The sequence below is a fragment of the Chanodichthys erythropterus genome, chromosome 14, assembly GCF_024489055.1.
Source record: "Chanodichthys erythropterus isolate Z2021 chromosome 14, ASM2448905v1, whole genome shotgun sequence".
NCBI classification, from domain to species: Eukaryota; Metazoa; Chordata; class Actinopteri; order Cypriniformes; family Xenocyprididae; genus Chanodichthys; species Chanodichthys erythropterus.
The window spans coordinates 34853283-34868895 of NC_090234.1; the positions used below are offsets into that span (position 1 = coordinate 34853283).

Here is a 15613-nt window from a genome sequence, read left to right on the forward strand (position 1 = left end):
ACTGTTCATCCGGTACAAATTAAGACTGAAGTTCTCTTTGTCGGCACATGATTAGCCTTGTAACTAGAGTGATGACATCAGGGTGTACCAGGAGCTCTAGCATGTCATTGGTGGATATGTGCATACCAGCACCTTCTTCTGAGGTTCCTGGGCTTCCTGCTTCCTGTTGTGCATGCTGACCTGATCTCTGACAAAATTCATCGTCACTTCTCTGTTTTGTCTGTGAGAGGTCATTGGACTTGAAACAAGATTTGTCCTTTGGGCAGTTCCATTCGGTTTTATGAGCCAAAATAACAGGAATGAGATGAGGTCCGAAGGGAACAACAAAAGGAGATGCTGGACTCTTTAACAGTCCACTGGAGTCACGTTTTCCCGCCTCTGCTCTAGGTTGGCCTGCAAGCGAAGACCAGCCTTCAGTATCATCTTTCCTCTTGTCCATACATGCCTTTACCGCTAGGTTCAAATACTGCATGTTTTCATCATGAGAAGACACTCTATCCTAAGATACACAAAAAGATAAACTGTGCAGTTAAGCAGTATCATTAAAAAAATTTAATTGTCACATTTATCCTTTCAAACCCATTAGCAACTTATTTCTCACACAAAGCTACAAATCATATCGCCGTCATTCTGTCCTGCAGAGATGCTTCAAAATGTCTCCTTATAAAATAACAGCATAAGGGTTTTAAATTGCATGTATAAATATTATAACATCATTATTCATTACATAAATATTCACATAAGCTATTATTCATTTAAAAACCAAATTGCAGAACCAGATAATTTTTTTTTAGTTATATTTATGGGCTTTTTGTGCCTTTTAGAGAGCAGACAGGAAAGCACTGGGCAGAGAGAGGGGGGGACAGGACTGGCAAAGGACGGGAATTGAACTCTGGTCGCCGTGAACTCATTTGCGCCATATGTCGGCACACTAACCACTAGGCTATCGGCGCCAACCAGATAATATAATTTTAATTGTCTAACATACTCTACTCTATCAAAACTTGTTTATAAACCTAATATTTCTATATTATCCTTATTATAGATTCACATTTTCTGAGCTCAGATCAACTAAGAAACTACATGGAATATTTATACTTATTAAAATTGTCATACCACATGAAATTTATTTTAAAAATATTAAAATGAAATGGCAACCAGTTCACCACAAATGTACTCTTAGAATTTTGGGGCTGGTAATATTTTGTATTGTTTTTAAAAAAAAGTCTCTTAAGCTCACCAAGACTACATTTACAGTATTTATGAAAAATACACAAAATATTGTGAAATGTTATTACAATTTAAATTAACTTTTTTCAATTTTAATATATTTTAAGATGTAGTTTATTCCTTTGATGGAAAAGATGAATTTTCAGCATCGTTACTCCAGTCTTCAGTGTCACATGATCCTTCAGAAATCATTCTAATATGCTGATTTGGTGTATATTTCTTAGTGCTTTATCTTTTGTAAAATTATACATGTATTTACTGTCATTTTTAATGCATCCTTGTGGAATAAATGTATTAATTTCTTTCAAAAACAAAGATTATGGTATATTCATTTACTTTTTAATCTAAAATCAAGATGTTTAACAAAATATATAGACATTGATGTCCACGTTATTTTTTGACTATGCAAATAATGAACTGATCACAGGCGCCCTCTGTAGAACAAAAGATTATACATTGCATTTATCATCTTATTAAATTACAGAAACATTCTTTCAACAACTACATGGGGTTTGGTGTGAAACTTGGTTTTGCAGAACTTTCACTGCTTTACTGAGATTTCAGGCCAGTTATTCAATAAATCGTGTCTCTTATGCACTGTGCCGTATGTACTGAATACCTCAGTAGGATTGAGCCAGTGGTCATTGTTGTCTAAGCTGGGAACGCTTTTCAGGGCACACACAATGGTCTTAGTGAGAGCTTCTCCTACTCTGGCCTCATCGTCCATGTCCTATGGCAGAAAAAAAGAAACCACATCAGATGCTGACATATACAACTTTTTCCTAAAAATTTGAAGTACACATGGAAAAGAGTCATCTTGAGTAATCAAACCATCCAGATAGTTTGAGCAGTCGGGTTTGCTATGCATTATGGGAACAATTACAGTAAACAGCAAATTGGATAGCTCTCATCCTCTACAATTTAAGACCTAGGCAGCTTGTCTTTTGAAAATCATATTTCCCATGTTTCAAAAACAGTGTTCTAGCCAATTTGCCAAACATGTTACCTCAAGACTGCACTATGTGGTTTTCTTGCATCCTCAAAAAATAAGCTACAGTTAGTCCAACATTCAGCTGCTAGAGTTCTAACCAGGTCAAGGAAATATGATCATATCACCCCAGTCTCTGCACTGGCAAACTATTATGTTCTGTGTCAATTGTAAAATCACAAAGCTCTAGGCTTTTGATAGAACCAAGGATATCAATGTTTACTAAAGGAGGTAGAGCTTTTTCACATTTGGCTCCTAAACACTGGAAAAGCCTTCCTGATAATGTTCAGGGCTCAGACACTGTCAGACATCTCTTTAGCCAAACATACACATAATACTTCACATAAACTTATACTTCAATTATATCTGATGAAATAGTACCAAATACAACGATCATATTTTGCCTCAAAATGCTATGAACAGCAGCTACGCTAATTCTTCTCCTTTGGTTCCCTATTTGCGATTTCCTTATATTGTAATATTAATCTTGTATCATTACACGCAAAAGTTTTCATAATTTTAATTTAATGTGTTGTCTTCTTAACTGAATATACAAAGTTAGCTAACCACGTAACATGTACTATATTATAGCTGTATATTACTGCCATATGGATGTTACATTGATACACTCATCACTTGCTGATAACAGAATGTTATTCCTCAATTTTAACACAGAATCAAGCATTTTCTGTAAAGCTGCTTTGAAACAATATGCATTGGGAAAAGAGCTATACAAATAAACTTGAATTGAATTCACAATATAAATAAATCAGCAGAGCCAAAAAAGCAAAAGTGTCCTACTATCTCAATCCAGGAGTTCACACTGACAGTCACAGGATCCACAGACTCCACATAGTGCCACCAGTGTCTGGGGACAAACAGAACCTGATGGAAGACAACAGCAGTCAGTCAAAACTCAGAAGATATTCATAACATGTCAAACAATGATCTGACTTAAATGAACAAACAAAAGGGTGCAAAAAATCTGAGACCACTAGTGAAAATTATTGTTATACATATATTTGGGCTTCAGCATTTAAAGTGGATCAAAACCTTTCATCAAAGTTGTCCTAAAACCTTCTTCTTAGGACAACTTAGTTCTTATGACAACTTTTTTGATCCACTTCAAATGTTGACTAATATATATATATATGTTTTTTTTTTTATTAAATATTATTAGCATAACAATTTGAGTGAAATGTTGAATCATTAAGTTTAATTTTAGATGGCCTTATTTATTTATTTATTCATGATTTAACACTATATTAGCAACAATGGCTATATTCATGGCCATTATCATTACAATATCATTTTAATACATTATTTATTTATAATTCACTTTAAAATGTAAAATATGTTCTAGACTTAAGATATTCTTACACAAGTCACAAAACAGTTTCTCTTCTCCTTTCAATAAATATGAGTCTTGAATGTCCAATTCGACATATTGTGTACACAACCTGGTCATGTCTATTTTCAAAATAATAACAATGATTAATTCCTTGATTTATGACTGGATTCACCTCATAAAGTTTGTTATATACACACTCATTCCATTCTATTTGCCATATATTATAAATGTAGAGATTCAATATGGGTTTTTTCAGATGGTCTTAGTATTTTATTTGTTTCTCTTTTGCTTTAATGACAGCAGCACTCAAGTGGCATGAACTATAAAAAAAAATGTGTAAACCTTATTATATACAGTATATATCAGCATGGCTGTGATATATATATATATATATATATATATATTACATTTGATGTCAGAGTTTTGGACCCAACTCTGTACACTGTATGTACAACAGATGTAAAGTGCTTATTGAAATACCATTTACCACAAGGTGGCAGCTGTGCTCTATATAACATCACATCATTTGGCTCATAAAAAAAAAAAAAAAAATCAATATCCAAGCAATATTTATAGGACTAGATGAGGTCAATTGATTTTCACATGCAGTGCTTTTTCCATCTAAGCAAACTCTTTATGATAATAAAGGAGTAAACAAATATTCAGCTAAATGTCAGAAACAGATCCATGAAACAGAAAATACAAACACAGAATTAGTGGTCATGAAACAGATTGACATGGAAATTCAAAAAAGAAAATTAGACGAGATAAACAGCATTTATCAATATTTCAAATTAGCTTTTTATTTTTATATTTCAATTTTCATTTTATTAATATTAAATGCTTTTGTCTTTTTATTCTTTTTTATTAAATAATAATAAAAAAATATTTTATATATATATATATATATATATATATATATATATATATATATATATATATATATATAATATTTCATATTAGCTTTTTATTTTTATTTCAATTTTCATTTTAATAATATTAAACGATTTTGTCTTTTTATTTTTTATTAAATAATAATAATAAAAATATTATATTATATATATATATTTCAAATTAGCTTTTTATTTTTATATTTCAATTTTCATTTTAATAATATTAAACGATTTAGTCTTTTTATTCTTTTTATTAAATAATTTAAAAAAGTATATATATATATATATATATATATATATATATATATATATTTTTTTTAGTGTTAGTTTTAATAATCATTGAACGTCAACTTCAACTTTTTATTATACATTTTATTTCAGTTTGTTGCCAAGACAACACTTCTAATTTTCATTTAATTTTTTTTTCATCAAACATTTATATTTTATTTTAGCTTTATTTCAGTTAATGGAAACACTTATTTTCAGTTAACAATAACAACACTGTTTTCCTATGACTGTAGCATAAGAATATAATTCACAATACAAGATAACTGTAAATAATCCAGTAATGCTTGCTGTACCATTTTCGTTGCCATGTTCAACTTATGTTGTCATAAATATGTATAATAGGCTTATGAGTAAGTGTAAAATGTAATCCCCTATGGTGAACTGAATGTAAATCAGATCCTGAATAATTAAAAAGATCCGTACACTGTAGTGGACACATGAATCAGAGGATTAAAAAAAAAAAACATTTTTCACCTAGAACATTCCAGAACACAAGGTATATTGTAAATACTTTTGGTGATTTCTCCCCTCCTGTATTTGCAGCGAGAGGCAGTGGAGCAGTGTTAGCTCTCTCAGAGAATGGAAGTTTGTGTCTCTCGTCTTCATTAGTATGCTGTGAAAAGTGTGAGTGCTCCCAGAGAGTACGCTCGCTGTGTTGGACCGCCGCTAATTGCCTTGCCACCGTCTCGCCTCTCAAAGAGCTTGATCAGAGAGGTTTCACACACACTGCTGGAAACTGAAGGAGGGGGATGTGCTACCAAACATGCACACAGCTTTATTCTGCTGCTGTCTGATTCATCTACGTGTTGCTAAAATGCACACATAGGAGACCAACTGTTGTGTTACAAGATCCAAAAAGACACTCGGGGAATGTTATATTGAATGTTTTGGAAACGTACCATCCATGACATCACTTGATGGTAATTTATGGACAAATCTTGACTGAATTGCACAACTGTACACTAGATTTCCTTTGTAATATCTGAGATTAACAAACCCTCTTTTGCTTTCATACAACTTAAGACAACACATTTGAAATTAGCTTTGTAGGCAATATAATTTGTGATAAATTAAAATCATTTATTAACACTAATTAATTATAATTATTGTAATAATTTAATAATATAATATAAAAAATATTAGTAATTTTAATGGATGAATGGTAAAGGAAAGGCAGCCAACAAATGTCCAGAACTTCTTTAACAGTGTTTAAAAAGCATATTTCCCATTTCTGTTTTTTTAACTGTTTTTTTTTTTTTTAATACTGTTCTAATATGGCAAAATTAGTGGTCATAGAATTGATTTTTGATTTTTTTTTTTTTTTTTTTTTTTACACTCAGTGAATATAGTACTGTTGTACTGATTTCATTTATATACCATGATATTATTTATTAATATTTTATAATTAGCTATTAATTTTTATATTTTATATGTTTATATTTTTATTATTTTTTATATTTATACAGTTCTAATTTTACATTAAGTTTTAGATATCTTGCTATGTGTTTTTATTATTTTTAGGATGTCATCATAGGATGCATCAGATACTTCACATTTATGTTATTTTGTACTTTTCTAAAATGTAGTTCATAATAATAAAGAATTACTTGGTGTCCAAAATTTTGACAGGAAGTGTATTAAAAAATTTCATACAGGCCTACCTGACCGGGCTGCAGAGTAACAGTGTGGACTTGAGCTCTTCTGAATTCTGGGAACTTTTTCAGGTCTGGATGGACCACGCTGACCTGACTGAACACACTGGACTCCTCGTATGGGATACGTGTTGGGTAGAGGCAGGGTGTGTCATCGGGAGGGAAGAGATACCATCGTTTCCTGGTGAAATAATGACTTTACTGAGATACCATGAGGTTTTGTGCCCAAATAACATATCAATCACAAATATTTTATTATATTATAGAAGGTTTCACCACAGCCAGATTTTTTGGAGGGCTCATAAGAAGCGTGACATAGATTATATTTTCCCTATATGTTGCCTTTCACGTCACAGCTGCACTAGCCAAACAACTGCGATTGAGATTAATGAGAAAGCTTTCAGCATTGTTAAGAAATCAGTTTCTAGAGGAAATATTTTCAGCATGCAGGTTGCGTATTTACTGAAGCAACTGCCATTGAGATTAATGAGAAAGAATACGGATTAGCTAGCTTTCTCAAAGTGTTATGAGGTATTATACAATACTGTGGTTTCTGTGACAGGCCATCTTGACATGAGGAGTCTCAATAAGCAATTACACAGACAAGACAAGCTCCACAGAGAGATAAGATGGAGGAAGAGGTTCTTCATTGTCAGATTCGCCTCTCTCAATGGAGCAAATAACATATCTCAATAGCTGTTCACATCACTGCACTTTCCGTTTATCACTCGCTCTTTCGAATGTAGAAGAAAAATGGCTTTCTTTCAACAGCTCAGGATTGGATCAGGAACCCTAACATAAGACGAGATAGAGCTCTTGTCAATATTTGAAGAAATCGCATGGTGTTCTTCTAAACCATGTTCATAGAATAAGCCAAATTGGCAGTTTTGCCTGAGGCTTATCTCGTTCAGGGGTCTATCGACAGCTGGACATCAAAAACTAGTTCCATTTCAAGTCAAACCATAAAATCAGAAGGGGTTATACAAGTGCAGAAAAATACAATAAAATAGTAGTATTAGTAGTATTATGGGTTCTCTTTTATTAAATGGTGACATTCAGCCCCTATAATTGATTTTCAGGGGCCTTTAAGAAGGCATATTGTTTCTAGCATGTCAAATACTTCAACTCAATCTACCACCTACTACATGACAGATATTGCTAAGATAGGCGTCATGAGAAATCACAACCATCTCTGTGACAGTAAATTGCAAAAAATAAATAAATAAGTAAATAAAATTAATTAAAAAAAGTTTAAATCTAACATTCTCTGACTGGCTTTTACACAGAATGGACTGGATGTCTTTGCAGGGTAAACAAAAACTGCAACTACAACTATTATTAAAAATCATATTTGTTAATTGAAATAATGCTGAAATAAAATAGAAATATTAAATGGAAATGAAATTATTGAAATGCTGCCTTATCAGCTGACTGAAATAAGTTTAAGTTGAAATACTAAAATTACTAAAACTAAATAGATATTTTAAAAATCAAAACTAATAAAAATGACAAAAGTGAAAATGAAAACTGACAATATAAAAATAAAAAAAATAAAAAAATATTAATGAATACAATAATAGTATATAAGTAATACTAAAATAACTGACTGAACCTCAGCAAATATCTCAGGCCTGTTTGTCACTTTTGGTGGCCTCAAATCCTGGGTAATGTCTGACCTTGGTTCTTACCTGCCTTGGATTTGGAAGACAAGATTACAACCATAAGAGTCGAGGTGACACGGAGTGTTGGCACCCTGTGTGCCAATCCAAAGTGTGCTGTCTCGTCCATCTCGGCCGGGAAAGCCAAAGTCAGACCACACCACATCCTGCAGTTATAATGTTTGTGTTTACAAAAGCAAAAAACTATTTGATGTCAATTCTTTTCAATATAACCAACAAGAAACACTGGAAAAAAAGATGCTGCCCTTGACGGGAGATAATGAAACCATTACCATGTCCAGAGGACTGTAAATGAGATGGTATGTAATCAAGCCCTCAGCAATGTCTAAACTACCCTATTCATCATTTAAGAGAGGCCCATGTCTGTTCCCGGTGCCCTAGCTGGCAGGGAGAATATTGGCACCTCATAAGCATTTATTATGATTTACAAAAACTGAAAGCTAGAAACGAACATTAGGTTATTGTTCCCTTGGCTGGGGAAAACAAAACAAAATAAATTGGCAAAAATATCATTAAATGTCTAGAGAATGACACTGATGTGCCATAGGATATGTTTTACTGAAACAGTAAAACAGCAAACACTGATTAATTGCTCTTCATATCTGTTATTCCTAGTGGTGTGATAAATTTTCATGAGATGTTGTAACAACTCTAGGCTAATAAACAGTTTCAGAGAGCTCGTAAAATAAAGGTAAGCATCCTCGGGAGACAAGGCAATACATACTAATGAATATTCGACTGTGTTTATTGATCAAAGCTGATGTCATTGATGTGCCCTGTGTGCTGTAGAGCGACACTTCATGAAAAATTGGTTGCTCTTGAGCATAACCGGCATGCGGAAAAAAGGCAAATGGGTTAATATGGTGCTTGATGAGGTCTGAGAGCATGATTGATGGCAAGAGAAAATGAAAAGAGTAGTGTCTTGTTCATTATTTTATTTAAATGGAGCTCAATTTAGCAACTTTAAACACTCTAAAATTTGTGATGGCAAAATGTAGAATGTAATCAATTATAAGAATATATATTATAATACAATATATCACATAACAATAATTTAATAGTTAAATATGAATACAATGCCTTTTTTTAAAACAATGGAAGGGGAATTCACAAGGTTTACCTGAAAGATGGCAGGTTTTTCCTGAAAAAGCTGGGCAATGTACTTGTAATCAGCATAAGCCCAGAATTCCTTGCAGTGGTAGTTAGAAAATGGCCCAACAAGTGATTCACCCTCATTGAGAGTCCAGGACAGAAACTCTTTAACAGTTGCTTCAATGTAGGAGCACTCGGTTTCAAAAAGAGGAGCTGGTGCAAACAAAGTGAAACAAAGTAATTAATGAATTATCAGAGAAAGAGACCACAGAGACTTTCCAAGTGGGTTTATTCAAAATACACAAACTGGAAAAACCTTTGATAATGTAACATTAATTTCAAATTAACTGTATTTGGTAAGAGGCAACTTAAATATTGAAATGGTTTACATTTCATATTATCAGTTTGCTTGATTTGATTTGAACTGAAAATTGTTGCTGAAAATAGTTTTAGAAGTAGTGTCGTCACACTATAGTCTGCCACTCTTTGACATTTCACGTTCACTTCCCATATTTACATTTCATTTCAGTAAAAAGTCTAACAGCTCTGATGGATTGTCCATCGTTGCCATTGGTTTGCCATAACTATATGCCAGAAGTGCCAAAGACATTTACAACTGTAATGGCAAAGCCTCCATTGTTGCCATAAGGTTCTGCAGGCTCACTATTACTGTTTTTCAAATCCACAAACTAACCTCGAATTAAAGTTTTCTTCAAATAAAGTCTGTTAAACTGCACCTTAGGACGGAGTGCATCTTCTTACAGAAACAAGTGTGTTTTATGTTGAAATTGAAGTGTACATGGTGTACTGTATGTTACTAATATTAGTATAAGTATAATATAGTATAATAATAGTTTAATAATATAAGTATTCTAAAAAATAAAAAAAAGCCACCTTCATAAATTATTTACACTCTCAAGGGACATTTTTCACATTTAGTTTCTGTTACACCTGAAAATTGTCCCACAGTTATTCCTTGTCCCACTTTATTCCTGTCAATAACACCATAACACATAACTCAAACATTTGAATTTCTCCAAAATGAAAGGCGAGCATTTTTAATTTATTATTGTGCAATAACATTACTGAACACAGGTGGATTCAAATTGAACACAGATGACATAGTGTGTCATTTCTCAAGACAGTTGTCTACCTCACCTAATTTAGATAGTTAAAACAAAGGGGAGGAATACTCTTGAGAAAGACGTAGGATATTACACGGGTGTTGTCTCTTCGCAAGTAACTAGAAAACATTATAATGGTGCTTGGGGTATTCCTGGAAATCTTCCTACCTGAGTTTAGGTCCAACCCTCTTCTAACAAACCTACACGTCATTTAAATTTACATAAATTAATGTCCTGATTATGCTTAAAAATGGACAACTGCCGTTATTTCACTCTTGCTTTTAATGTTTGTGGCTTACCCATATCCTCATTCCTTTTCCCAATACGGAACCGTACCCTCTCTGTAAGGCAAGTTGACAGGTGCTCCACAGTCCATTGTAATGCTGGCCAGTCATTGGTCATGTTCAGGAACACAGCAGGTTTCTGTAGAAACTGAACAATCCTCCTCGCCTCTTCTGGGGTGAAGGGTTTCGAAGCCATTCTACAGAAAAGCATAAGATGAGAATGATTAGGATAAGTAGATTTGGTCTTATACAACACATTTTCAGTAATCTTTTAGGTAAATGTAGGGGTTTAACTTTAAAACACTCCGATGAACATATATCACAATCACTTACTAAGTGATTGATTCCTAAGTTAAACCTTGGCAGCTAATATGGTGACAACTGACATGTTCATATTTAAATGTAAAAACACATAGCCACTGCATGTGCAGCATATGCATAATAGTTACATTTTTGCATCTACAAGCTCACTGTAAGCTCACCTAAATTCCCTTTTCCAGCTAGTAAACAAAACTCACGTGAGACGTACCACTGTGTTTCCTCACAACACATGGGAAAGGAAAGAACGGCCATGTTGGCTCCATAGAAGAGCTCTAGTCTCCTTTTAGTTGATATAGTACATGATCCAACATGGAGAATAATGACGTTCAGTTTCACACGGTACGTCAATTCCGTCTCGACGCAGCGCATGCGCATTAAAGTTTGGAGCGCCGCTGAGAGTGTCATCGGTTGTTTTTGTTTCGATGGGCAGCTGACAATTGCGTGACTGCCCTAGTTTTTAATGTGTCATGTTATAGACGTTGCTGAATAGTATATAGACATTTTAAAACGTGATACCACGTCTGTTCAATGGGTGCCGTGGAAAGCACCGAAGGGGAAAGGGAACCTTTGCTGGTTCCAGCCCAGCCGGCGACAAACACCACACAGCCTGTGTTCAGCAGGGTGTATGGGAGACGATGGTTTGTTCTCACCATGTTTTCATTGTTGGGTTTTATGCAAGGAATTGTATGGAACACCTGGGGCCCGATCCAGAACTCAGCCAAACATGTGTTCGAGTTCTCGTCGACAGATATCGCGGTGCTTGTGCTGTGGGGTCCAGTGGGCTACCTGCCCTGGCTGCTGTTTATGTGGTTGATGGATAAGAAAGGTGAGTTGTTTTGCTTTTAGTCTAGTGCCATGGCAACAGTTTCTGTAAATACAAACAAATGATGAAAGATAAATATATGTGGCAGTATTTAGACCGATTTATTTATTGTGAGGGATCACTAATTCCACATAACTGATGATATAACGTTACATATTAAGGTGTTTTAGTAAATAACCAAAGTCAATTTCATAATTTAAATGTGTAATGTACGTATAAATGAATGTTTTAACAAAAATTGAGATGTCTGCGCAATTGTTTATCTCTTGTTTATGCTTGTTGTCCACTACAGAGAGTTGTCCACTTTGACTCTTAATCGTTTTATACAACTGTACTCTTTGTGTTTTTTTCTGACAAATATGTTGAAGCCATGTATTTTTTGAATGACTTCTGTTGGTGTGGCCTGATGTGTAACTTAAAGTACATCATTTTGGAAAAATAACAAGTGTTGCAAATTATTATGTTTTAAACCATGCTATATGTAGGTTAGCTGAACAGCACAGCACACAGAAAGACTCATTACCTCATGTGAAATAAAAATGATAAACTTTAAAAGGTAGTTCATCACATGTTAGGCCACAAAACCAGTTCTCTAACATCATATGACACAAGTCATTATGTAAGCCCGGCGTCAGTAGATGCAGTTTTCGTATTCATACTTGCCATGCCATTTTAATGAGTTTCTCATTAAGTTGAGGAAAGTACAGACGAAACAACAGCCATGTGAAACAGACATAAAGAATATATATATATATATATATATATAAAATGGTAAAATTGAAGTTTATTATGTCCTACCATGTTCTTATATTCTTCGTATTGTTTGATTATTTTTAAGGAAACTTCACATTATATAATCTCAGTTCCTTTTTCTGATATTTCATACATTTCAAATAAGATATTTTGAAGGGAGCCCCTGTTTGCCATTAGAGATATAGGCAAATATTAAACCTAAATTTGTTTCTGGTATTCATACACATTTAAATTATGTATTCTAAACCAAAGCTCAAGTTGGTTCAGGAACCATCTGAAGGACCACATATAATAAATACTGAGCTCACCCAAAAATGAAAATTGTAGCTTTAATTTAACCAAAAACTGAAACCGCCAAATTACTTTTGGCTAAATGGGTATTTCAAATCAGTATGCTGTTCTGTGCATTGTGTTCATAGGTAATAAACCAGTCGTTGTAAAGTAAAGTCATTTTTGATATTTCGGTTGAACAAATTTCACATATTGCTGCTACTCTAGCTATCATCATTCTCAGTCACAGTGAAGTGCATCCACGCTGCTGGCGCATTTATCTTTTGTAACTTATCCGTGTTGTGTGCAAAAAATAGATGCCAACACTGTCAAAACACATCATTGACGTAGAGCAAACCATTTCGGTTAACGACTTTAGCCTTTCAAAGCTGTTGCTGACAAAAAAGACCGCAAACCTCTAAGAACAAGTACTTACACCATGTGTTTGGAATAAGAACTTCTGTGGAGAACAAGACTAATAACATTAATTTCAATCTTTTACTCACACAAAGTTATCGTAGTGCTGTAAAATCTATTCATCGCGATGAATCGATTTTATGGGCCTATAAGTTATCGTATGACTTCAGATGTTATATATATATTAATAGTAATAGTAAAACCATGGTAATAGTTACATAAAGATTAGGTTTCATATAAAAAAAAATAACAGTATTCTGGTTTCAAAGGACATGAAGAGGAGTAAATAATGTTGAGTGAACTGTCCCTTTAAGATAAGAATCATTGTTTGAGGAATCTGTTTTGAGCCTTTGAAAATGACATTTTCGAGCCTTCCTCAAACACTCACATGGTTTGCGTTTGGAACAGAGCGTTTGGTCAAACAGAACTGAAAGCTTATGTTTTTAAGACTTTCCCACTGCCTTTCACTTGTTATCTTACCTGAAAATAAGGTGCATTTTCAAACATCTCAAAGACTTATAATGTCAAACAAATGTCTACAGCTTTCAATTTCCCCATGTTTACACCTCACTCATTAGCTTATACAGCTACGTGACGTTCCAGTTCTGTTTATTAACACATTAACACTTTATTTGGAGTCTTTGATAAGAAAGTGCATGTTTTTAAGTAAATGTATTAAGGAAAATGCTTCTAACCACATTTTCACTCTTTATCTTGAGTGGGAGCATTTCACCTTCCCTTTTTTTCTCAACATGAAAGCAATTGCCACAGGCTATAAATGCCATGTTTGCCAAAAACCACAGTCCGCAGTTTCTATTATACTCAAAAATGTTTGTAAAGTTCAGTTTCATGAATCCAGGAAAATGCTAATGGAGTAAAGATTTTCATTATACCTTCTGGACAAACTAACATTTGTTTTGTCACCAATAAATCATAATTAATTCCTTTTTTATGTTTTTGCTTGTTTATTTTATCATATGTTGTAAAGTACATTGGTCAGCTGCTGCTGTTTTAAAGATGCCCTAGATTATGTTTTTAAAAGATGTAATATAGGTCTAAGGTGAATGTGTCTGTGAAGTTTCAGCTCAAAATACCCCATAGATTTTTGTTAATTAATATTTTTAAACTGCCTATTTTGGGGCATTATTATAAATGCGCCGATTTATGCTGTGGCCCCTTTAAATCCCGTGCTCTCCGCTCACAGAGCTTGCGCTTGCCTTAAACAGTGCCTAAACAAAGTTTACACCGCTAATATAACCCTCAAAATGGATCTTTACAAAGTGTTCGTCATGCATGCGTCGGATTATGTGAGTATTGTATACTGTTATATTGTTTACACTGATTCTGAATGAGTTTGAGGCTGTGCTACGTGGCTAAAGCTAACATTACACACTGTTGGAGAGATTTATAAAGAATGAACTTGTGTTTATGAATTATACAGACTGCAAGTGTTTAAAAATGAAAATAGCGACGGCTCTTGTCTCCGTGAATACAGTAAGAAACGATGGTAACTTTAACCACATTTAACAGTTCATTAGCAACATGCTAACGAAACATTTAGAAAGACAATTTACAAATATCACTAAAAATATCAAGATATCATGAATCATGTCAGTTATTATTGCTCCATCTGCCATTTTTCGCTGTTGTTCTTGCTTGCTTACCTAGTTTGTTGATTCAGCTGTGCACATCCAGACGTTCTGCCCTTGTCTAATGCTTTTCATTATGATAATGTTGGGAACATGAGCTGGCATATGCAAATATTGGGGGCGTACACCCCGACTGTTACGTAACAGTTGGTGTTATGTTGAGATTCGCCTGTTTTCCGGAGGTCTTTCAAACAAATGAGATTTATATAAGAAGGAGGAAACAATGGAGTTTGAGACTCTCAGCATATTTCCATGTACTGAACTCTTGTTATTCAACTATGCCAAGATAAATTCAGTTTTTCATTCGAGGGCACCTTTAATGGTGCTATATAAATAAATTAAACTTGAAACTTATACTTGATGGTTAAAAAAAAAGAACTATTCTCATCTTCTCTGATTTCCTAATCCTAATATCTTCAAGATAAGTCTGCGTAATTTGCCAGTATCTTGGAGATGGATCTGCACCAACAAATAATCTCTTCAGTTAATAAAAGCTTACAAGATATTATATCTGTCTGATTATATCTCTTCTTCTCTGTTTTGTGCCAAAGGTTTGCGAGCATCTCTGCTGCTATCAGCGTTCTTCATGGTTCTGGGTGCAGCGTTACGAAGTGTGCCCCTCAAAGACCTGCACTACAGACGCTGGTAAGACTCACACAATATGTACACAATAAGTTAAACAATATGGTGCATCATATACTCATATACTTGCTTAGCCAAACCTGCTTGGTTCCTCATCACTTGCATAATTATGCAATTCCTCAATTTCCCCATGAGATAACTCATGAGAAGATCAAAG

At 33.9% G+C, this 15613-nt stretch overlaps 2 protein-coding genes across 5 annotated transcripts in view; one reads left to right on the forward strand and one right to left on the reverse strand.

Moving 5' to 3' along the window:
• Nucleotides 1-8: 8 nt before the first annotated feature.
• On the reverse strand, nt 9-11199 carry hspbap1 (hspb associated protein 1). 4 transcript variants are annotated; one of them, XM_067408674.1, is made up of 8 exons: nt 11111-11199; nt 10597-10778; nt 9202-9386; nt 8091-8227; nt 6412-6583; nt 3020-3103; nt 1850-1960; nt 9-499 (listed from the first exon to the last, which is right to left on the reverse strand). In XM_067408674.1, the coding sequence occupies exons 2-8, from the start codon at nt 10775-10777 to the stop codon at nt 20-22; spliced, it is 1350 nt and encodes a 449-aa protein (XP_067264775.1). In that variant the 5' UTR covers nt 10778; nt 11111-11199; the 3' UTR covers nt 9-19. The 4 variants fall into 4 exon arrangements, with proteins under 4 accessions (XP_067264775.1, XP_067264774.1, XP_067264773.1 ...); XM_067408673.1 differs by having other exon boundaries at nt 11100-11188; XM_067408672.1 differs by having other exon boundaries at nt 11064-11177.
• Nucleotides 11200-11298: 99 nt separating this feature from the next.
• Nucleotides 11299-15613, forward strand: part of slc49a4 (solute carrier family 49 member 4) — a 49509-nt gene continuing 45194 nt past the window's right edge. The window contains exons 1-2 of the mRNA XM_067410002.1: nt 11299-11728; nt 15366-15459. Of these exons, the coding sequence (XP_067266103.1) occupies nt 11431-11728; nt 15366-15459 (392 nt within the window). The 5' untranslated portion in view covers nt 11299-11430. The remainder of the gene's footprint in view (nt 11729-15365; nt 15460-15613) is intronic.